General features: G+C 38.3%; 1 protein-coding gene across 7 annotated transcripts in view; it reads right to left on the bottom strand.

The window, feature by feature from the left end:
* Nucleotides 1-23,754, bottom strand: part of CDK14 (cyclin dependent kinase 14) — a 345,182-nt gene that overhangs the window by 101,754 nt on the left and 219,674 nt on the right. For all 7 annotated transcript variants that reach the window (XM_030944179.1, XM_030944177.1, XM_030944182.1 and 4 more), the window contains one exon: nucleotides 18,142-18,190. In XM_030944179.1, coding sequence (XP_030800039.1) covers nucleotides 18,142-18,190 — 49 coding nt within the window. The remainder of the gene's footprint in view (nucleotides 1-18,141; nucleotides 18,191-23,754) is intronic.

The raw sequence follows: 23,754 nt of genomic DNA, 5'->3' as shown, positions 1-23,754 counted from the left end.
CCACTGCAAAAAGCACATGTATGTGGGTTCCTGAGGTTGTCAGTATTAAAAACCAATGCCTTTATGGAATGCATGACTAATTTTGCTGCTTTGTTGAAAGACAAGCTATTCTTTACTTGTGAAAAATGTACTGTATGATCATGTATTAAAATTACATCTGCTACAGATAAACAATCAGAATTGTTTAGAAAACCCTATTTAGCGCATAACCTCAGTGGTTGGAACATTGGAACGATTGCTTTGTTTTTTCCTTTTTTTTTTCCTTTTCGCCAATTCTCTTTAAAATATCCTCCTTAAAACATTAACAATTTGTCTGATGTAAGTTTGAAACCTGATTCCTCAATAGAGACAAAGGCTAAATTTTCTGATGGGGCTCAGTAGTTAAATACCTAATACAGATGTTAACAAAAAGAGCTGAAGAAGAAAAAGATTTCATTTTTAAATACACCTCTTTCAGTACGAGACAGGATGGAATTTCATACAATATGGCTTTGTGTCTAAAACATAATAGCATGTTTTGTCTCACAGCAGTTGGGCCATATAGGAACTTGGCATGCATGATATGGCAAGTCTCAATATTCACGCTTCACTTACTGTCACACTAATCACTGAGGAATAGTTACTGGCCATGACAGCATACATACTTTCAGAAAATGCAGTGTACAGCAGAATACAGAGAAACCTTTGGCAATGAGTGTTAAATAATATGCAGATATCAGAAAATATTAGATTTGAGAAATACTGGGAATATTTTTACACACCTACTCTGATGACATTTGTGAAACACATTGATTTTCAGTTTAATCCCAAATGCTTTATACAGTCTTAGCTCAAGAAAAACAAACACCACATGAACCTGTCTCACTTGAAATATATATGAATCTGACTAGACTTGAGCAGTTGTAAATCTCATTGGATTACAAGAATTTGATTTAATTTCAGAAAACAGGCTTAAATGTCTTCCTACTCCAGAGGAAGGTCAGTATTTGGTCAAGCAGAACATGACTAAGATCACTGAAGTTTGGCTTAAGCTCTTAAGAAAAAAAAGTTTGGGGCATGTGCAGTGAACTTCTGAACTTGGGGTGATTTGCTTTTAAATGCAGTGAAGAAGGCAGTTCAAATTCACATTAATAATTAAGACAAATGGGCATTAAAACAAATGGAGATAATATGCTGTCTATATGCTCCTAGCAGCACGAGGTAAATGCTTCCCAAAGCAAAAATCATTTACTGTGCACATTTTCCACTTGAAGATATGATTCTTGCAATGTATCATTAATTCATTTCTCAGCTGGCACTTATAGTATGGCCTAGAGGAGTGAGGCACCTAGTTCCCTTTGGAAATTTCAGCTCGCTCTTTATTCTAAGCAAACTCCTGCAACCTGAAGTGCTGAAAGACAAAACCACAGTTAACCTGAACAATCATAGCATTTAGCAAAGCTTAAAGTTTAATGGTATGAAGGGAAGTAACAAATTGGTGTGAATGAGGCAGGGCAGGTGGCAGCCGTCCCGGCTCATCTCACAGAGGATGCTCTGGTCCCTCAACGACAGGGCTCCTGCACAGTCCCTGTGCTAGCTCATCTCCCAAGGCACTGCCACAGTGGTTGTATGGGGACATTTTCACCCAAGGCTGCTTGAGGACAGCAGCCTTTTCCCCTCATCCCAGGCTTTAGCCTCTCCTGAGCTCTGTACAAAACCGTACAACACCGAGCATTGCAGTGAACACTTTGCAAATGCATTGTCCTCTAGCAGCTGATACAGAAACACCCACGTGTGCCTTGATAGCTTATACCTCTGAATCTCCACGTGATCCTGTAGCAGCAGCTATTTGAAACACGAATCAGAGCAGGGCCTACCCGAGCAGCATTTCCTCTTCAGGAGCTCCAGCAGCCTTTCTGTTGTTGCCACCATGCAGAGAACACCCACTGTCTTCAAAGAGCCGCCGTGCCAGCTCCAGCGTGCAGGAGCCGCTTCCCGAACGGGCCCCGTGCGCCTCCATGGAGCTCTGGAGGGTTTATTTAGCCATCAAGAAACCACCACAACAACTGAACACAAGTTTTGATGCCAGGCTTTTAGCTTTTGATACAGATGAAGGCATAAAGAAGTACATCAAGATGATAGAACAGAGCAAAGATGTTACCATTTTTTCAGTGTTTTACACAAAAGGTATTGAGGACTAAAACTGATGAACAAAGAAAGACAAAACCATTTGAAGGCTCACTCAAGCAGTGTTTTACTTGTTGCGATCAATGACAAAATGCAGAATTTGCTCTACAGCGCAATATAGAGGTACCTCAAGCCAAACTACAGAGTAAATAATACAATCAAACAGACCCAGTGTGACATGTCACTGTTGGGACTGTACCCCACACCTGCATGGGGCTGCCAACAGCAGTCCTGGATTGTGCACACTCCCTAGAAAAGACATGTCTCCAAACACCTAATGCCCCTCTTTCTCTTCCCAAACTGAGATGTTGGCAACAGTTTAGACTCAGAAACACTGAGCTGTCTACACATGCAGGATGGGAAAATCCAGTCTCCAGACTCCCCTGGCCATCACTTTAATTGTACACTCAGCACCTGAATAGAAGCAAGATTGCCACATGAGCACAATGACTCGCTCTTGGATGAGGTAGGCTGGGGCAAAGCCTGCACTGGCTGTAGCATGTATAACATGGCTGTACTGCTCCCAGTGTCTGTCCTTGCTCTGTGCTCCTGCACAACACTGCATGCTACAGTCTTCAGGCCACCATGATTTCCATGGTGGTGTATGATATGATCTCTTTGGAAATTTAAAAATTAGTTTGATCCCCTTTAATTATATTACCATATTACAGGCATCAGGAGTCTTATCCACTGAAGTACTGAAATGTGGTTAAAATATTTATTATTACAATAAAAGTCATGACAACCAATGATAAGTATTCACTGATATGGAACAGAAAATAACAGTGTCAGTGTTGATTGCTTGGCATTGCTGTTAATGTTGATGTAGCAGAGGGCAGAGCTTTCCCCATTTGGAAAGCTGTGGAGGCAAGTTCATTCAGTGCATTCCAGGAAGGTAATGAGAACCCTGGCCTGTCTGAACAAATTCTCATTTGACACTTGCCCAAATGCCATGAGTAGGAAAGCAGCCAAGATGAACAGCATTTCAGGAAAAAAGGTGAACGTAACAAATGAAGGTTCTAACAATATAGACAACTAGGTTTTCTATTTTGATTAATACAGATTTGCCCATGGTGTATAATGGCATATACTTGGTAATTTTTAAAAAGAATCTACTGACCCAGTAGGTAAACCAAACTTACGGTTGCAGCTCCTGAACTCCTCAGAACACAGAATTAAGAAGCTTAAACTACTCATGAGTCAGATTAGGCTTCAGAGACTCAGTCACACCTAAGCTAGACAATGAAGTGATTCAACCTCTCAAGGCAATTCACTTTTGACAATAGCCATTATACTCAATTAGAACTTGATTATTTGTGTCATCAACTAATGCAACTCAAGACAAAAACTTATATGAGTCTATTTCTCCCTGACTCTTTAGCACTATATTTGACGTGTTTTAGTGTCTGTTTCAGATGTATTTCTGTATTTCTTTAAAACGATGCTTGTGATTTCCAGCTTGGTTGGTCTGCTTCACAGAGGAAGCAGAACATTACCACCATTACAGAACACACCTCTTTTAAAAACAGAATTTGGTTGATTTGACGTTTTAAAGCTATGCTGAAGGAGAACCAGTCAATGTACAACAGACCTAAAATTATCCTGAGTTCTGTGAGAGCTACCTGGGCTAGCTCTTGCTCTAATGCCTCAGAATAAATATGCTGAGCTATGAAACCTTCCAAAGAAACTCAGCACCAACTATTGAGAGCTTTGGGTGGGAAGATTGCTTATACTGTTCATTGACAATATTGCAGATATTTTTCCTACTTGTTTCTTCCAATTCTGACACAGAGTAAGGTTTACATTTGATGCTTATCATCTTTTTGCCAGAATAAGCTGGAGTATCAAATGAAGCAAGAAGTATGGAGTCTACATGATAGACACTAAAGAGAAGAAGAGTTTATTTAAACAGCGAACATACAATGTATGTGCAGTGATAACATACTCCAAGCTATTGAGAATGTGGTGTTGTGTGATAGGATCACATAACTTAATTCCTAGAAATTCTTACATTGTATAGCCTAGGCAGCATAACTGCTGGGTACAGTATTTTGCTACTGTTTAAAATCAGAACTAAGTATTGAAACTAAAAGAAGACTACCTTAAGTAATTCACATTATGTCACTCAGTTTCCAGCAGTTTCTCTTAGACACAGGTATTTCCCATAAAAAGTATTTCCTAAGAAATTTAATTAGAACATGCCTTACTATTTTGTCCCAGAAAGAATTTAGCAATTACTTCTTTTTGATTTTACATGGCACCACCAATCAACTATTTTAATTCTGTCAGCATCCCAATTAGCCCAGTATTAAAGATACTAATTATGGAAGACATAGTATATTACTTACACCACAACAGACCACTACTGAATATGCCAGATTCATAGATTACTGGAAGATCTTTGCTGTAAGTGCAATTAATGAAGAAAAACAACACAGTGGTGACATCTAGCCAGAAGCTTTTGATTATTCTAAAATTCTTTAAAGGGCATGAATCTTCTGATCAAGGTGAGTGTTTTTTAAAGGCTGTCTTTGTGCACTTCAGAAAGCTGAACAGAATAACCTTGGAAAATAAACAGAGCTAAAAATAATTACTAACACCCCAATCATTTTATGAGCTATTATTTCACCAGAAAATGGAGAAAATATAACTTTAATCCTGAACAAAACTCTTCAAGGTTTATGTTCTCTATAAACCTTTCAGTGAGAACTGAAAATATAAGTTAGTAATGCAGTAAATGCCCTAACAAATATATCTGATTTTTCACTTAATGCTTTTTACAGGCTTAAACCAAACTGAGTGAAAGAAAATCACCTTTTACAGTCTGACTCTTAAAGGAAGAATGCCTTTCTGTTATGCTTTTTAAAATAAGGCATGGTGAATTTATATCAACTTCAGTGAATCTTGGGGCATGATAAAAGGAAGAAAAATATAGCAGCGAAGTTAACATTCCATAGTATTCTTTCTTCACATATTTATTTCCTCACTGGCTGGACATAAGCGAAAAAAGAAAAAAAAAAAAAAAAGAAAAAAAAAGGAGGGAATAAGCCCCCCACCCCCCAACACAGAAATAGCTGAATGAAACCTTTGGCACACAATGCAGTCAGAGCTCTGTGTTTTTCCTCATGCCATCCTTGACAATCTGAATTGCTTCTCTCCAAATAAATCCATGCAAAAGATATTCTGAAGAAAAAGAAAAAAACCAAGCTCTGATTTTCAAATTTGTCAACTGGGTGCACCCATTAGTGAAGTAAACAAAGTCTTCCTTATTTTCCTTATTTTCCCTTTTCCAGCTGTCTTCCTGGACCCATTACCTTTAGAAAACAAATAAACAAAGACAGAACTAAGTGCTAGTAAATAAACATTAATACTGCTCTATGAATCTCTATCTTTTGTCTGATATTTTATCGTCTTGGGTTTAAGAAATTTTAATTTCATTCTAATGTAAATAAGAACTGGTTTGTTTGCTCAGTACTTCAACAAGAATTTGCTACAAGGTTGCAGCATGCAGGCAGTGCCCTGAGAAGGGTGACCTTGCTTTAGTCAGTGAAGCCAAAGATCATTTATCAGAGTTAACCTACAAATCTGTCTTGCTGGGGCCTCAGATCCGTCAACCACTTGGAAGCAGCTACTTGCCCTGTCCTCCCACTGCTGCCTAAAACATTGCATGGGTCTGATCTTTTCTATTACTGTATACCTCTCAGCTAATAAAATATATTTTTGTGGCCATGGAACTAACAGGAGTACTTTGTATTTATTTATACAGCTCATTAAAGGCGGAGAGAGATTTGGAGGCAGAGAGAATGCCCCAAGCCTGGAAAGCTCAGGAAGACAGACCCCAGGCACATGCATGTATTTAACTTTATGCAGATGAGTTGCCTGGCTGAACCCAATGAGACTGAGCAATTATGTAAAAGCAGGCATCCTGGTCTTTTTGCAACCATGCTCCTAAGCTAAGGCACGAGAGGGAAATGATGCAGGACTAGTAAATACTGAGAGGAAGAGACTGAAATGGTGGTAATGAGGGCATATGGGCAATATAGTCAAGCTATGCAGTCAAGAACAATTAATTAGGTATTATTATGTCTGTATTTAGGCAGACTTACATCACATAGAACCAGCTGCAGCTCCCTGACCCTCAGGCACTTGGTTCAGGTGACACAGGGTAGGACACCACCTTCCTGCCAGCACTGCGGTGTAGAAAGCGTCGTTCCTCCTCCAGATCCACTCTCCTGATTTAGCACGCCACTTTCTCTTTCCATTAATGCAGACAGAAACTTTCTAAAGTGAACTTTAGGTCCTCTTTGAGTAGGGAGAACCAGTCAGGCTGAAAATCCAGTGTCTGACACCAAAGGCAGTAAAACTTGTTAAGAGACAATATGCTTGTGTTAATGTATGAACTTGACTTTGAACTTGAACAGGGGAAAACAACCCTAGGTTTGTTTTCAGGGACCACCATGAAAGGAGAAAACAGTGATCTCTCTAGTACTCAATTTGGAGGCAATGTAACATTATTTTGAATTTTTTTTTAAGGGGAACATTACATATCCACACTTACCTGCATTGAAGTGTCTTTCTAAAGAGTTGCATGAATTTAACATATGTGTTCATGTTTTTTATCCATAAACATCTCGGAGGTGAATCAATAAGTCACAAACTCCATCTATTTTAGCCACCAATTACTGAAATACATGGCTCTTAAGGGCCTGTACTTATATGTGTGAAGATGTAGTGCTGACACTCAGAAATTGGCTTGCAGTAGGGAAGAACTCAACCCTGAACTATTTTTGCAAATTCTATCCTGTCAAAGTATCATGAAAGAGAGACAGCTAAGCAGGGAGTTACAGCTATTTAGGCATAAATCAGCATAGGTGATTTAAGAGCAAAAATCAAAATTTTTATCTATAAAAGTGACCGCTAAAGGTCAGATTTCCCAAAGAGCCAGCTATCGCTAAAAATTGACTGCCAGCAGAGCTCAGGCCACTTCTAACAATGAAAAAAAGCTAGTGGATTCTCAAAAGAAATTGCACACATGGAATTGTGGAATCCATGAAGCTCTGGTCATGTGTGCTATCACTGAACTGGATGGGCAGGTAAACAAACATCAGGGTCTCATTTTAGGGTGTTAAATGAATATTAAGCTTTTGCAAAAGCAGATAATTGAGGCTGACAAGTCCTATCAGATTCCAAACGGAGAACAAGAAGCCTCGAGTCAAGGACCACAAACAACTGACAAATTCACTATCTGAGCAAAAGCCCATCTGATTCCCATAAAGGAAAACAGCAGTTCTGAGTCTGCCTGAACTATCTAGGGGACATGAGAAGGCTTAAATATGAGAAAGAGACCACTGACATAAAAACAGGGAATAGGAGCTCTGTGAAGAAAGAGAGGAAGAGGCAAAATTATGGAGGATTTTGAAAAGGATAAGAAGGGGCTCAAACATGATGGAATAAAACAGCCAATGTTGGGATGCGAATTAAACAATACACAAAAAAAACCCTGAATTTACTGGTTGCTTGTTATATGATCTGAATAAGGATGTTGATCAGCAGAGGATGTGAGAAGTCTATTATGATAATCAAGATCAGAATGATAAAGTTGGTGGGGAAGACAAGAAAGTATTTTGGAAAAGCTGGAAAGAAAAAATAAAGGTTAAATGTATATATCATTCTGGATGCATAGTTTGGGGATATTTCTTTTTTTTCTTTTCCTAAGACTTTAGGCCTAAGTGACAAAGAATCCTAGCAGAACAGTGCGAGCAGGGAGCTTCACCAGGAATATGCTCAGGAATATGCGCAGGGAATAGTAGGAATCTCTCTGCTGAAGCCTTATTGCTGAATTGGATTCACAGGGCTTGTGAAAGAGCCTGACTGCTCAGCTACTGAGTGTCCACATTGCCCCTGGATCATGCCCATGTCAGCAGCATGCTCCAAACTCACTCCTGGACACAGTCCAGGGAACAACCCATGCCAGGGACCATTCCCAAAATCCAGCAGGTTCTGTGCTCCTACAAGCAATGTATGCCATATATTACACTAGATCACAATTCCTATGGTCTGCAACATGTGTGTTACTTTATTCTGGAAATTTTGATTTAAAAACCTAAGGCTGAACTACCTCAAAATAATACCTGCACCTGCACCTGCATGGGGACCACATCAAGCCCACAGGGGATGCATGCCCAAGTGTTGCTCAGCACAGCTGTAGCCAAGGTCTGTCACATGGCCTCGGGGCCAGCAGATAATCTCTGGCTCTGCTTTAGTTTGCAGTACAGACATGGGCTGTAACTGACAGAAAAATGATATTCACCAAACACTGTCTGTCAACATCTTGGGAAAATTCATGCCCTCATGGTTGCTGAATAAAGCTTAACTCAAGGGCACTGTAAGGATCAAATATGAAAGAAATAAAAGGAATGTAACAGTATTCTGCAAAAGTCATAATGCTGAAGGAAGGCCAATAATGATCCACAGCATGATTTTTTTATGTCAGGGTGGTGAAATTAGTTTGGGGCACACTAACCAGTATATAGTAATAAATAGAACTTTAAAACTGACATAAAATCTAACCAAAGAAGGCAACACAAAAGTGATGGTCCATTCTTAACATGCAATGATGCAAGAGTGAAAAGCATAAATTTAACCTACTTTTACAAGATTTCCTACCAGAGACCACGAATAACCAAATATCTGTACCACACATATCCAAAAAATATCAATCTTTTAAAATGATTCTGTATTCCCAAACAATAGAGATACAAAAGCAAACAATGCATTTATAAGAATGTGACAGAAGTAAAAATTTTACTTTTTCAATTTAAACTCTTCACAGCAGGATTCTGAGTTTATAAATCCAACATGAAAAATTAGGTCCTTTATTCATTTGTATTTTCAGCCTCCTATTGCAGCAGTGATCATAAAACAAACACAGCTGGCATCTTTATTATTTTATTCACTGAAGGATTTAGCTGGACAAACATCACAAAGATGGTGGCTGTTTTCATTGAATTTATGATCAAATATGCTCCAGCATAAGATCAACTCTGTTACATCAATTATTATGAGATGTGAATAATTTAACAGAAAGTTGTCTATTTGTAAATCAGATCTTAGGGATAGAAATTCAGCTGAGGTAGCAGCCAGTGGATATACACTATATTACAGAATTTAAAAGGATGTTGGCTTTTGTGAATCACATTTAGTGATAAACATTGGCATTTATATTGTGCTATCTAGTGAGCTGCTAATTCAGGCAAAAGATTTCAAAATTTTATTTTAAATTTTACTTAAATTCATCTTTATCAGAGGACAATTTAACTTTACTGATGCTTTTCAAAATTACAGAATATATTTCCTATAAAGAGCTAATTAAAAACAATAAACAATCTACCATCAACACCATATTTTGGGGTTTTTTTCCATATATTTTCACTAGTGTGTGTTGTTCTGCCTAATGCCAGGAGAGCTGTAATAATTTTAATGCAGAATGTGTGCCTTAGGATATGGGATTGACTCAGTGCCTGGAAGAAAAAGGTCAGTTCCCTTTGGAACCACTTGCCTCTTTGCCCTGCAGCAATGGCAGGTGCACCAGCCCTGTGCTGGGGCTCGTTATTCACAGTGTGCTGCTGCAGATACACAATCCAGCCTCTCTGGTTTAATGCAGCAGCAGGCTGAGAGTCTCCCATCTTCCCATTCTGACATGGGTCAAGCAGGCACTGAACACATATACATGATGACCTGCTTGCAGCCAGCATCTTTCACAAATCCTCAAACAATAGCTCAACATTTTCTTAGCTAGATTCATTTAAAGAAATCACTAAAATATTAAACTGTTTGGCTAGCAAATAACTTTAAGTTATGAAAAAATCACTTTTTTTCACCAGTCTCCTACAATGATATGTGTTTCTGTGTCACTAATTAAAAAAAAAAAGAAAACATGCATGAAAAAGTATAAATGTTCATTTCTCTGTACTATATGGCAGGCAAGATGTCAGAAATCTTTAGGCAGATACATGAGGCAACACACACAAAAATGCAGGAAAGGCAGTGATTAAGGTTTTCTTGAATGAATTTTCAGACACAGTTGGAGGAGATGCTCATGAATGGCAATACCTGAATACCAGTGATCTTGCCATGGAAAATGTGGTGGTCAAAACTACACTAAAACCCCCACATGAAATCCTCATAAAAGTCAGTATTTGCCTAAGGCAAAGATAGTTTATGATGTTTACATCACTGCAGAAATCTTAACTATTGTCATAAGTCTCTGGCTGGCAACAGAGATGAACAACATGAGTTCTGAGATTGGCTTAAACCATCTGCAGGGGTGACAAAACCCAGGAACATTATTCACATTTTTATACTGATGCCTGTCTGCATCATCTCTCAAAATTATCCATATTTCTGAGAGCCTAAGATCCTAAGATGAGAATCAAAGGAACTGTTCAGTTAAAGAAAAATTATCTGTAATACAGAACAAACAGCAGAGGATAATATCAAGCCACATAATCCAAGAGCAGTTGCTTAGCACTAAGCACTTTTGAATATACCAACCCATTTCTCAAGTTGCCTATCATTTTCAGTCTCCTTTTGGAAAAATCTTGCCTTTAATGGCTACATGCAAATAATGAGAGAGCCAGCAGCAAGGTCTACTTTATTTATATGACTACCTTCACAGTATGTCTTTATATTCCTTATACAAATATTTTTAAAACATATCTCAGAGACTCAATTTTGTCAGCAATGTCTTTATCTGGAGAAGAGAGATTTCAGCAGATAAACCAACAGCATAGAACTCAAGCAAGAGGGTAGAATTCAGAATGTGAGGATATAATGATGCCTGGTGCCTCTGATCAGAAAGTATTAGACTTCAAACCAAGAAATGAACACAGACACCATAGCAGCATATGAGTAACAGACTACCAAAAAACATAATTCTGAGAAATTAATAAAACATTGGCATGTAGAAACACAAGAAAAAGAACAACTGGAAACATCTGAAGAACTTATCAGAAAGTACTCAAGAACACTAATGAAGAACATACATTGAAAGAAAAGTCATACCTGGAAACACCAAATAAACATGTCTATCTGATATATGTCTCAATATCCAAAGGAATTCTTAAGGAATTAGTGAGGATAGCAAACAAATGTAAGGCATCCTTTAAAAGTCTTTCCAGGAATTCTACACAAGAATAGCCATTCTCTTTCCTCATTTCTCTTCATAGGCTTATTACTGTAGTTATGCTACTGTAACATTATCTAATTTGCTCTGCATTCTAAAGTATGGTACTAGACCTAAAAAAATTACAAATATATGCCCATACTTCTTTTCTGGTTTTCAAATAAGAGAAGTTTGGCAAATATTTGTTGGACACTGACACAAAATACAGAAGGAAAGTACAGAAAACAGAAACAAAAGACAATATGGACACAAAATTAGACTTCAGAAGAAATAAGACAAAATGGCAATCAAAAGAAGAGATGATTAATGAATAAGACTTCATATCAATTATTTTTTTAAAGTGGACTTAATAATTGGTGGAACAAAACAAAAAAGATAAGGTTTGATAGAATTTCTATTAAAAAATCTTGCCCTGTGGACGAACTCCGAAGACCTGGGATGTGTTACACCATCTCAAACACTGAACACTGGCTGCCAGACCATAAGCAAAGGGTAATGATGAGTGGCAATGTGCTGAGTTGGAAGGGAAGTGTCCAGCTGTGTGCCAGAGGGATTAGCGTTAGTCACAGTTTTATTTAACATCTTTATTAATGACCTGGACTAAGGGATACCCTGCATACCGAATCAACTCCTAGATTATGCTAAATGCTGAAATAACCACAAAGGACAAAGACATTAGCACAAAAAAACTAACAGTAATGAGACGTGGGCAGAAAATCTAAAAACAAGATAGAACATAGAACACTACAAACAATTACTTCCACAGAAAAATAACCCCAAATATGGATAGGTCCAGAGTTAACAATGCCAACAAACCCTAGTCCAGTGCCAGATACTGGATTAAATGCTGCAGACAACAGCAAGGAACATCCATGTACATTGGGGCTGTATTTTCACTGCTGTCATGAATGGGAAAAGGTACAGGGCAGTAACGATGTGATTTTAGTAATGAAGCAGCATAGAGTTATTAGTGCTCTGAAACAAAAATGACAAAAGCTTTTGTGGTCCAGTTTAGGAGGCTTATTATTATTTTTAACTGGGACAAGAGGATGTAACACAAAACCCAAAGCTTAGCAACACAAAAGAGGGGGAATTTAGAATAAAGCAAGAATAAATTGACTGTCAGGATAAACATGGTATCAATGAGGTCTGTTAGGAATAGTCTTCCCCCTAGGTTTGAAAAGGTATAACATTATAGCACTTCGCGGTTGCTCCAATTTGAAAGAAAGATTGGAATATAAATCAGGAAGGATTTTTCAGCTTGGCGAAAGGATAAGCGGTGAAACTGCGGAGATGTTTCTCAGCCTTGGCTTCAATCAGCATCCCGTAATTCCGCACCGCGCGCTGCCAATCCCCGCGGCGCGGGGGGCTCAGCCCGCGCGGAGCTCCGCGCACACAAAACAGCGCTAATGGGCGCAGGGAAAGGCGCTAATGTAAAAACGAGCAGCCTCCACCGTACGAAATTAATTTATAATTAATAAAAATTAATTTTACCGTTTAAATGGTAATGAATTAATCAATAAACCCCGCTAAGCAGAGAAATAAACAACAGAAGGCGCTGCTGGGCCGCGGGCGCCCCCTGGCGCGGGCAACGGGAACTGCAGCGGCGTGGGGAGGGGCGGGGGGGCCGCGGGACCGCGCCTCCATCGCGGGGCATGTCGCGACATGACTCCCCACACCCCCTGGGCGACTGCCTGTTCATGGGAAATGGGAGAAAACACCCGAAAATACAAAATGTTTTTGCTTCCAGTGTAGCAGCATCGCTGCAGACCTTCAGGAGGCAGAGGCAGGTTTATACACCTATTTAAAAATACTTCCAAAAATATTTTCATCTTGTCTTCAGTACCCACCCCTGCTGCCCCAGCGTGATCCGTGGCTCCTCCTGGCCCCAGCACACAGAGCACACAGCCAGCCCACCTCTGCTCGGTACTGACTGACATCCTTATTGCTTCTTGGGTTTATCCATCAGAAAGGTTTCCACAACCACAACACTAAAGCTTTTTGTTTCTATTGTGCTGGAGAGCTTGAGTATTCCTTCAGTGGTACTACTGACTACGTTACAATGAGCAATGCTGGTGAAGGGACAGGAGGCAAAGAGATACAAGTGACAATTAGAAGAGCGCTTTTTCTTTAATCAAAACCCAGCTAAGGCAAAGATTTTCTCTAAAACCCAAACAACAGAATCCCAAGCCAAAAATGCTTCCCAAGTCTCAGCTTTAACCAATTTCTTGAAGCAATGCTTGAAACAAAATACAGGCTTCAAGCTACATGGGCTTGTCTCTATTCACTCTCTTTGCTTTCTTCAGGAAGTTTTCACTGAATAACAGTCCCAAAATAGGCCAGTCCATCCTAGAATGCAACTTTTAAACACCCTGGGCCTCAGAAAGGGAGGCCTCAAGTACAGAGGCCATCTTGTTAAAGGAAGAAATCCTCAGCAGTGAGACTGGTTGTGAGAATAAAGTGTTATTTATATAATAAATAAGCCATATTGGGGAATTACAAAGTACTAGTCCTATTTATGCAGAGCAGAATTTGTTTTCAACTGCACCTTTTCTTTCCAACCTAATTTCTCACAATACAACCCATTATGGCAGAAGGATCTGAAAAAGCTTTTCATATCCTACCAAATATACACACGGATAATTAGTTCTCTTTTGTTCTGTAAGGGTTTATTCTTCTGTAAGGGTTTATTATTGTGGAGAAGCTTTTGCAAATTGAAAGAGGTTGCATTGCATTCTGGAGGCAGAGCTGTTCTTGGTTTTTATTGTATAGAGATAATTGAACAGAAAAGTTCAGGAAAAAAAGTGGAAATATAATTGTGAACTCTATAGGAAGATCAGATTACCACATCTTAGTTCTTTTTAGGCCAGTATTTTATAATTACATTCCACAGTATGTGATGTCATGCTATGGAGGTGAAGCTTCGTACTAGATAGAAGCAAACATCAACGCAAGTTCTGCTTCTTAACTTTATAAGCATTACCACAAAATGTATAGATTCCAACTTATCTAGTAAATACTCTCTGTATTCTTTAAGTAGTTTGACAACCAGTAAAGAAATTCAGTGTTAAAGTCTCCAAAGAACTTAATTAACTGTAAGTGAAAGTTATATTATTTGCCTCAAACACTTCCCAAAAGTAGCCTCTAATATTAACCAATTCTATTTTAAGAATTTAAGGGATCTGACTTATATAATGATGCTGCTAGGTTTCACTTTGTCATTGCTGTTAAATTCCAGGCTTTTGAATAATTTCCAGTTAAACCAGGAATTAAACAGCAATTGACTTGTGTCCAATATCTTTCCATCATCTTGCTCCACCTTTAAAATCATCTTGTGGAAGCTGATGTCAGGTGCAATTATTTTGCCCTCAAACTACTGTGTGTGACTTTTGGGAAGGTTTGAGGTTGGAGTTTTTTGCCTCTCTTCCTTTGACCTTGCAGACATGAAGCTGGCTCTGCAGATACTGGAAGAGTGTTATTCTTCCTCCTGCTAAACTCCCCTTACATAAATTGAATTAAAATGTACATTTTGAGGTAAAAGCCTCTTTGAAGGCTTCTACACCCATATTCCCACCCTTACATGCCATGGCCACAAAAGGTATCTATAAACAAGATCAAGGATCAGCCTGTGCCTGAAAGATGGAACAGGAGATAGTGAAACTTCATTGTGTTTGGAAAGTTAAAACTGTTCTCTTCCAGTCAGGAGCATGAAGTTCAGTGTCACTGTTGTACAGTTCCTATGTGAAAATTCTTTAATTTTTTTTTGCATTGCAATTCCTCCCCTATAAAATGCAGCAATGGGACTTTGCATCAATAGAAGTTTAAGCATACATATAAATCCTTACAAGACCACAAACATTGCTCTTTAAGGTGTATCTTTCAAAGCTACTAAAATGTTGAGAGGAATGAACCAAAACCTATGCATATTTAAAAACTAAAGGCTGTATATTTTTATCCCCATTTAGGTCTCATGATCATTGCCCTTAAAATAATTATGTACATGACATATTTTGTGTCACCAAAAATCTTCCAAAAATTAAATCAGGAAGTTGAAAAGTTTTTTTTATTTAAGACTGGAGACTGCTGCTTTTTGAAACGTGATAAGAAAGAAAGAAAATTTCTGGAATGAATCAGCCTATCCATGTGTTAAGTTTTACAGCTGGATTACAAACCCCTGGGAATATGATGTCTCTAACGGAAATGTTTATACATCCTTAACTACAGCTGTGCAAGCAAGCAGCCCTCTAATACAGCACACAGATAAAGATTTACACTGGAAAAAGAGAAAGCCCTTCACATTTCAAATGTAAATGATACATAATTTTGAGGCACTGAGTATTTTCTATTATAGTAGGAATACCCATATGAAGCACTGAAATGTATATATTGTCATTGCTTTCAATCCCTTCATTTGTGCTGAAAAATTGTAAATCCTTTATGTACGGAGCATTGAAAATGCATAAATATTTTTGAAGAGGTTTCACAGAGTTTAAAAAGCTCTGGTCTTATTTGAGTCAGCTTGTGATGTGACCAGAACTTGTGTCAATTATGAAATCTCAGAGACTGAAGCTGTTTTAAGCAAACTGGGTTTTGTTCTTTTTTGTGGTATTTTATGAAAAATTTCATGCAGTAGTCTTGAAGGAAATATAAGACAGCAGCTTTTCAAATTCAAATCAATTATTATACTTATTAATACATAACTGTTGTTAAAATACAGAAAAAAGACTTCAGTCCAGGCCTGCAGGATGGATGGAGTGGCATGCCAGTATCTATTCACATTACTCAGGCAAATATATGCCTCCAAGCAAACACATTCAAATCAATATTAGTTTCCTCGTCCTTCTTTCCCAATCCAGATTTAGATGCCTATGTTGTAATATAATTGCTTCTTCCAAGCTTTTGGATTTCATTAACTACTTTTAAAGAAAAAATCAACTTGCAATTTTTGTGATTGTAAAAGGATGGGATACAGGCCATTATAGTGATTTAATTTTTAAAAGGAAAGCTGTGACTTTCAGGAAATTGAATTGTATTCCAAGCAGTAAGATTGAGGTACAGTCAAACATTTTTAGATGCCTGCAAGGATCACAACTGTCAAAATGGTCTGAGATATTTACAAAAGCCAAATATGAGTTAATCTTTCTGTTGTAAACAGAAGTAAACAGGAGATGGCCTTGTCCACCAAAGCCACCAAATTAGGGTCCTAGATCGGACTGGACAAGCCAGGAACTTTTCTATAGACTATTGAAAGTCAATTAATGCAGGCTAGTGTAATTTGACCTTTGTGGAGGCCTGAACTGGTCTCAGTGCCAGTTTTATTTCTCATTTCAGGAACTGGGAAGTTCCTGCTAACCAAGGAGGACCCAGCAGTACTGCAAAGTGAGCACAGGGCCATGGAAGATGCCTGGCACTACAGAACTACAGGTTTTGGCTCAAAGGACAAACATTGATGGTATTACATTCAACAACTAATACCAAAAGTTTTCAGTTTTTTAACAACAATCCTGCTATATTAAGAGATTCTTCCTCCTTCACTTGTCAACCACAATTTCAAAAAGCGGGGTGGGGTTTTTTTGTGGTTTTTTGGTTGTTTGTTTGTGATTTTGTTTTGGTTTTGTTTGTTTGTTTTTAAAATAAAAACACTGGACCACACGGGTTTGGGAAGGAGCAGATAGAGAAAAAATTAATAGAATGGCAAAGTGAATATATACTTAATCACATTTTGGAAAAGTGACCATGGTATGGATTTTGCAGTTGTAGACACATTTCATTGCTAATAAATAAGAATATTGAAAAATAATTTGTATTTCTACTCTATTAATAACTTTTTCCCTTTACAATAAGGAAGTTTCTTCGCCAAAACATTTTTTATCTTCAATTTCAGTAGTGAACCTGGAGATGTTACAGTCTCCTGCTGATTAATCTCTTGAACTCCCTTGTAAATTACCAATAGTTACTAGCAAAAATAAAATTTTGAATTAGTACCAGAAAGAAAACAGAAATGCTGGTACAGCAAAGGCTTAGCCTTGCTGCAAAACTTTTGGTCAAAAGAGAGTGGAGAAAAATTTGAACATATTTTCTGGCAAGACAAGTTGTTGACATAACTGAAATCATCCAATTCAAACTCTGTATGCTTTCTTCAAGCTATAAAAGCTATGAATTGCTGAAAAGAGTGCAGTCCAAATATCCTGTCTACAAAGATTCTACATGTGCTGAGAAATCTTTTAGCAAACTTTACACAGATGATTATTTAGAATAATGTCAGTAGTGTGATATTCAATCTGAATGCTCATCAGGTAACCTTTCTGGACTTTGAGCATGAAACCTTTATACCAATGTCCATATGATGAAAATGTGACCAAATTCAGGAAACATTGAAAGGGGAAAAAAAAGTGTGGTGAATTTACGCTAACTTTTTTCATTCATAATTAAGATTACAACAGTATGGTCAGCAGCTCACAGCAATGGACCTGGCAACAGGGGATAATCATGTGGAAACAACACTCAAAAGTGGATTAGAAACATGTTATTTAAAAGTTTCCTAATTCTTATAGGTGAACAGAGAAAACAAGATTCAAAACTGATGGCCCAAAGCAATAACACAGTATTTCCCCATGACATCAATACACTTAGCAACACCCCCAAGAAGAAAATATCCTATGCAGTTTCTTCCTATTTACAAGAAACTGGCAATTCAAATATGGCTTATTTGAATAGAGCCATTCTAAGTTATATATGATAACTTCAGTATACCCTTGAAGAGTCAAAAGTGCAATTAAAAAAATACTTACTTATTCCATGCTTGTCTAAGGTTTTTAGGGCCATACTGTGTAAACCGTTCTGTAAGAAAAAAGGGTATATTCAATTACTTCACTAAACCCAGGACTTCTTTTTAAAAATATTTATTTACTGTCAATTTTCATAATTTTATAATTTCCATGTATCTTCTGCAGCTCAAGTCCTAAGACAAGGAAAGAAAACTAACCTATGAGCAATTGCTATACAAACAGAGGAAAAAAAAGCCAAAACAAAACACCAAAACCAAAAAAGCCCCCAATTTGTTAAACCAAATCAAACCAAACCAGCATGACCTAAAGCTCATTTACTGTGGCATCACCAGAAATGGAAAATTTTGCAATTATTTCTAGAGTAGTCTTTGCCAGCTATGGGAAAAAAAGAAGCCTGAAATCTAGTATTTCTTTCTTCTTCATGACAAATACAATTCTCTACAGCCTCACTGTCATATTTTTATGCTTCTCAGGATGAGTAAGTGTGTGTCTCTGTGACACACAGGGACACACAGAACATGGTAAATACATAAGAGTCCATTTTCTAAAGAATACATATAAATAATGAGCAGAAATAACAAGTACAATGACAGCTTATTTACTCCAACATTAAGTTCTTCAGTTCAGCTAGAAGGATTTTTTCACTCATATCCAAGAAGATGCTTGATCTGCAGTGGGACTCTAGCTGAAAAAGGAAGATGCTCTGTAAGCTGCTGCAGAAATGAAGGGTCTGTCCCTCATGAGCCTCTTCAACAGGAGTTAAGTGCCCCTCAGGCAGCAAAAAACGAGTTCTGTCAGAACCCAGGAAATTCCTCTGACTGCCCTGGAGGACTTGGGACCCTGAAAGATGGCTTGGAGACCTTGGCACAGAGTCAAAGACACCTGTGCCTTTGATTTTAGCCCTTGGAAAAAACTACCAACTTCGTATGAAGATGTCCAAGCCACAGGAGTTTGAGTAGAATGTTAGTGAATTGATCACAGGGTGAAAAAGTAGAATTTTGGGGTTTTTAGAATGGTGGTTCAGGGGGCAAGATGGAGGGATTTGGGCATGTTCTGTCTTTCTCCTTCTCGTCCTCCATCTTCTGCTGTGATGTTGGCACTTTTGGATTGGTTTAGAGTAGAGACAAACTGTCTAACATAGGTGATAGGTACTGGAAAGTTATTGTAAATAATGTACACGTAGTCTTTAGTATAAAAAGATAACACCGCCCCAAGGCAGTCAGTGTGCCATGAACCGACAGGCTGGACAGATCTCAGCAGGTCGAAGAAAGACAATGTATTAGATAAGAGCAAATAAACATCCTTGAGAACGAGAGCCAAGGAATTCTGTCTTCTTCTTCGATCTCAGGGCTGGGAAAAAGAGACTTTCTAACACCTTGGGGTCATCTCGACACCAGAGACCCCATTAAACTTTAACTGGAGAACAGAGCAACATTTTCCATGGGGACTAGTTGCACAGAAATCCTGCCATGTAGACTGGTACTCTCCCTGGTCAGCTACTCTAATGTGGTTGCAGTAGTTGCTGTGTAGAACTTGTAAACTCAAAAAATACTCCATAAAATCTAAGAAAAAAAAAAGGTTGCTTCCTCTCCACCCATGTGCCTGACAGTTAATAGACCCACTGTACATCTGCAATAGTATTTTTTTTATATATATGCACACAGGTACGCATGCATCTTACTGTGAAAAACAGCTGTAAATGTAACTTCAAAGGAGTTGTGTTCAAATTCCTGTATTTGTATACTTGCTTGTATCACTTCTAAAGTTGTCATGTACAAATCAGACACAGTCAGTTCTAAAGATGCCAAAACCAAGGCAGAAGCCAATTCCTAGCATCAATGTGGATGCCTTGATTTTCTTTGTTATACCTATTTTTTTAGGTTTTTTGCCCCTTTAAGCAAAAAAACAAATGCAGAAGCTTCAAATCTCATTGAATTCACTATTGGAAGTTACTGATAATCAGCAGATCTGCAAACTGTGTCTGCAGACCACTTCACATTTGCAGGGTTTGTTGCTTTAACCACACTGATGCAGTTAAAGAAATGAAATCACTCCCTTTTAGATATGTGTGACAAGTGTACTGGAAACTGGAAGCTACAGGACTATAACCCTTCCATTTTAGTTTGCAAATAGGAATTAAATACATATATGGAAACACACCTATAAAAATTGGAAAAAAATAAAGATTTTCTGTATTAAGTAAATTGTCCAACCATAACACTGTCAATTCATTTATGACAAGGGATTGAAAAATAAAATGCAGCTGGACAGTCCTGTGTAATAACATGTCTGAGATACACATGGGAGTTCAGCGAATAAACTGCAAATTTGCACATTAATCTGTTTTGGTGCAGAAAAACCTGGGTGGAAAGAGAATTGAACTGACTTGAAGCAGTGCTGAAAAGGTAACCTGGACCTAGAGGGAAACAGATTTTGATTTTATCTGTCATTCTGCAATGTGTTTAGGTCAGATACTGAGCTGGTTCAAACTGGCACAGCAATACTGACTTCAACAGAGCTGCATCCACTTAAAATATTTGACAAATATCATACACAACACATTTTCTTGACCAGAGTATCTGGTGTTTATTTTAATTAATTTAAGCTATTTTTACTGCGGGAGGAAAGCCCCAGAGTTAACCACTTGGCCAAATTACCTTAAGGCTTTAATGCCCAAAGATCTGTTTCAGTTCTGCAAAACACCTGGGAAACTATTGCTATGCCAGATGAATTTTTACTGAAAAAATGATATACTGGAAGCAGTTATGGAAATGCTATAAGGGACACACATGAGCAAAACAGACTTCTCAAAGGGATCTTCCTTTTCTGCCTACAGTTCCAGTCCAAACATCTTTTCAAGTAAGTACCTTTCATATTTATCAGGCAGGAAGAAGGAAAATTGGTGGGGAAGACATGGAGAGGGCAAAACCCTGTCTATAGAGAGGCAAATGTTTAGCCCACAGTCCTTTATTTCAAACTCCATTGAATATGCTGTGACTGCAAACCCTGCTTCTCCACACTATTGGTTTCAACTCTTCCCTCTCTACTCAAGCAGATTAGAGGCTGCTTTCTTCACATGCTTTATGCAGAAAGGAACCACACATTGATAAAATAACAGCTCACATTTTTCTACATAATTTTGTGGTCATGGCTCCAACCAGAGTCTTACTAACATTCATGGACAAGATAATTAGATGGGACTATTGTGTTAATTAAGCCCAGCTCCATGTACGTGCCAGCTCATAGTATTTTTCTGAATTCATCCATTAGAGAACAGAAAAGCAGTGAAATCAGCTGATTTTGGCTTCAGAGTTCCCAGAACAGAGAAGCTACAATAATCTTGTCCTTGAGCTCCTCCACCATGGTGCAGTTTTTCATGACACTATGAAACCACAAAATTATATACCTAAAAGCACCAAACTTGCCATCCCAAGCAAAAAAAAGAGGTAACTTAACTTCACAATTTTTATCTTAGTGTCTCTTGCTTGTGTTGAATTTATCAGAACCAGAATTCAGTCTCACAGTTACATCCCCAAGTTTGCTTCTGAGCCAATTTTCAGACTGAGCAACTCCCACACACCTGTTTGAATGCCTCAGTCCTTTACTGCTCCCTGGCTGCAATAAAACCAAATCTAAAGCTATACCTACCTGACTGTCAAAAACTGCACAAAATTACATTCTATGATACTTTCAAGCATATAGCTTTGATATTTCTTTTTTCAGAAGCTACCACTGATATGTTCATAAAGAACAGTAATATAAGTCTGTATATGAGACTGGGAATTCTGCAGAACTACCATGAATGCTCCCCCACAAAAGAAACCTTTGCCCGACATACTGAGAGGCAACAGTACTGGCAATCACAATCTCAGTCCTACCTTGTGGAGGAAACCCTGTGTAGCAAAAAATACCTCTCCCTTAGAACTGAAAAGCAAACATGCGCGTGTGAAAATTTCATGCAGACACTCACATGGTCACCCAACCACACAGCCATCCTCCAGCACATGCACACCATTCTCAAGAGCACAAGGTGCACCCTCTTGCTGAGGCAGCTGCTCACTCTCATCAGGCTGACATTAAAGAAACTGTATGAAAATTAAAAACTGTATGTTTACAGATCAGGATTTGATCTCAGATGTATTTTGAATTTTTACAGTTCGAATTGTAGGTATATATACTGGAGTTCAAATATTTTTACATTCTTATTATTTAATGTGGGGTTTTTAAATAAAAACTCTGGAAGGACAACACAGTAAGCACATCTGAAACTTAAAGTAAAAATTGTGATTTCAATTTCCTTTATGCAAACACTTCAATATTTGCCAATCTTTTGGGAACAAATTCAGGAAACAAAATTTGATCCTCAGCATTTTTATCCCAAATATTCAGTTATCATCCTCACTACCAGCTATGTCTCACTGTTGCAGAGCTGGCTTTTCACATGGGTGCTGTATTTCACCTAATACAAGGCGAATTTTTGCTTATGTGAAACAAAAGAAGGAAGAGATTTTTAGTTTAGTTTCAATTGCATAGCACCTTAGAGTGTTTACTATTTGCTGCTTAGAAGTGGCATGTCCACAATGAAATGCACCGTAAAGAGATGCCTGTATAGGGCTACATAAATAAGGGCTTACATAGAATATTCCTATTTGTTACTGGAAAGATGTAGCATAATTTTTACTCTCAGGATGTCCCAAGAGTACCCAAAAGGACAAGGCTGACATGTCCCTCCCACAGCCTCAGAAGCAGCTCAGAACCAAGGGTCACTGTTCTGCTGGGCACTGCACACACCCTGCTCAGACATGGTGAGTGGGGCAGCTGCACAAACCTTCTTCTGGCAGCACAAGGACCTGAGCTGCTCTTTGCTTCAGGCCTTGCAGCACAGCTTACTCAATGCCTCCTTAGCCACGGAAGTTTTTGGGACTGTGCCCCACAAAGTATCATCAAGAGGCTATTGGAGTAACAATTGCAAAATGGAAGCAGAAGTGAGCAACCTGAGGGAGAGGGAATTTCTTGAGTTAGTTAATTTGACAAACTTGATGCATCAAAAAAAAAAAAAAATGTTTTTAAAACAACAGCTTCCAAATTCTGGCCAGTTTGAAGGTCTAGGGAAAAAAAAAAAAAGCCTGGCCAGAAAGCCCATCCATTACACTCAGCAGTAATAAGTGGTCTGTCTTTCCTTCTTTCCTTCTTTCTTTCCTTCTTTCTTTCTCTTTTTTCTTATTTCCTTTAGACAACCACCCTAGAGCAGCCCTGTTATATGTGCATACTCACTTGTGTGCCCACAACCTACATGTTCTGCAGTGCAAACTTCATTATCTGCCTGATAAACATGCTCCATCTGACAGCCCTGCATCAAGGGCAGGTTCAAACAGAATCCAGTTTCAGCAGAACTCACTAGTGAGCTTATTAGCAGACCACTGCAGCAATACTGGTCTGCTGTGAGAATTGAAAAAATAAGCACTTGCATTTTAAGTAACATAAAACAACATGAGGGTTTTTTCCACTTTTATCAGTCAGAAAAACACATGAACTGTTATACCTTTGCCATATTTGCTTTAAAAGGACCCGAGATAGACAAGAAAAGCTACAGAAGGAATTAGAGGCAGACTACAT

Source organism: Camarhynchus parvulus, chromosome 2 (assembly GCF_901933205.1).
Source record: "Camarhynchus parvulus chromosome 2, STF_HiC, whole genome shotgun sequence".
Taxonomy (NCBI): domain Eukaryota; kingdom Metazoa; phylum Chordata; class Aves; order Passeriformes; family Thraupidae; genus Camarhynchus; species Camarhynchus parvulus.
Note: the sequence above shows the minus strand (reverse complement) of the source record. Positions and strands in the feature narration are given on the sequence as shown.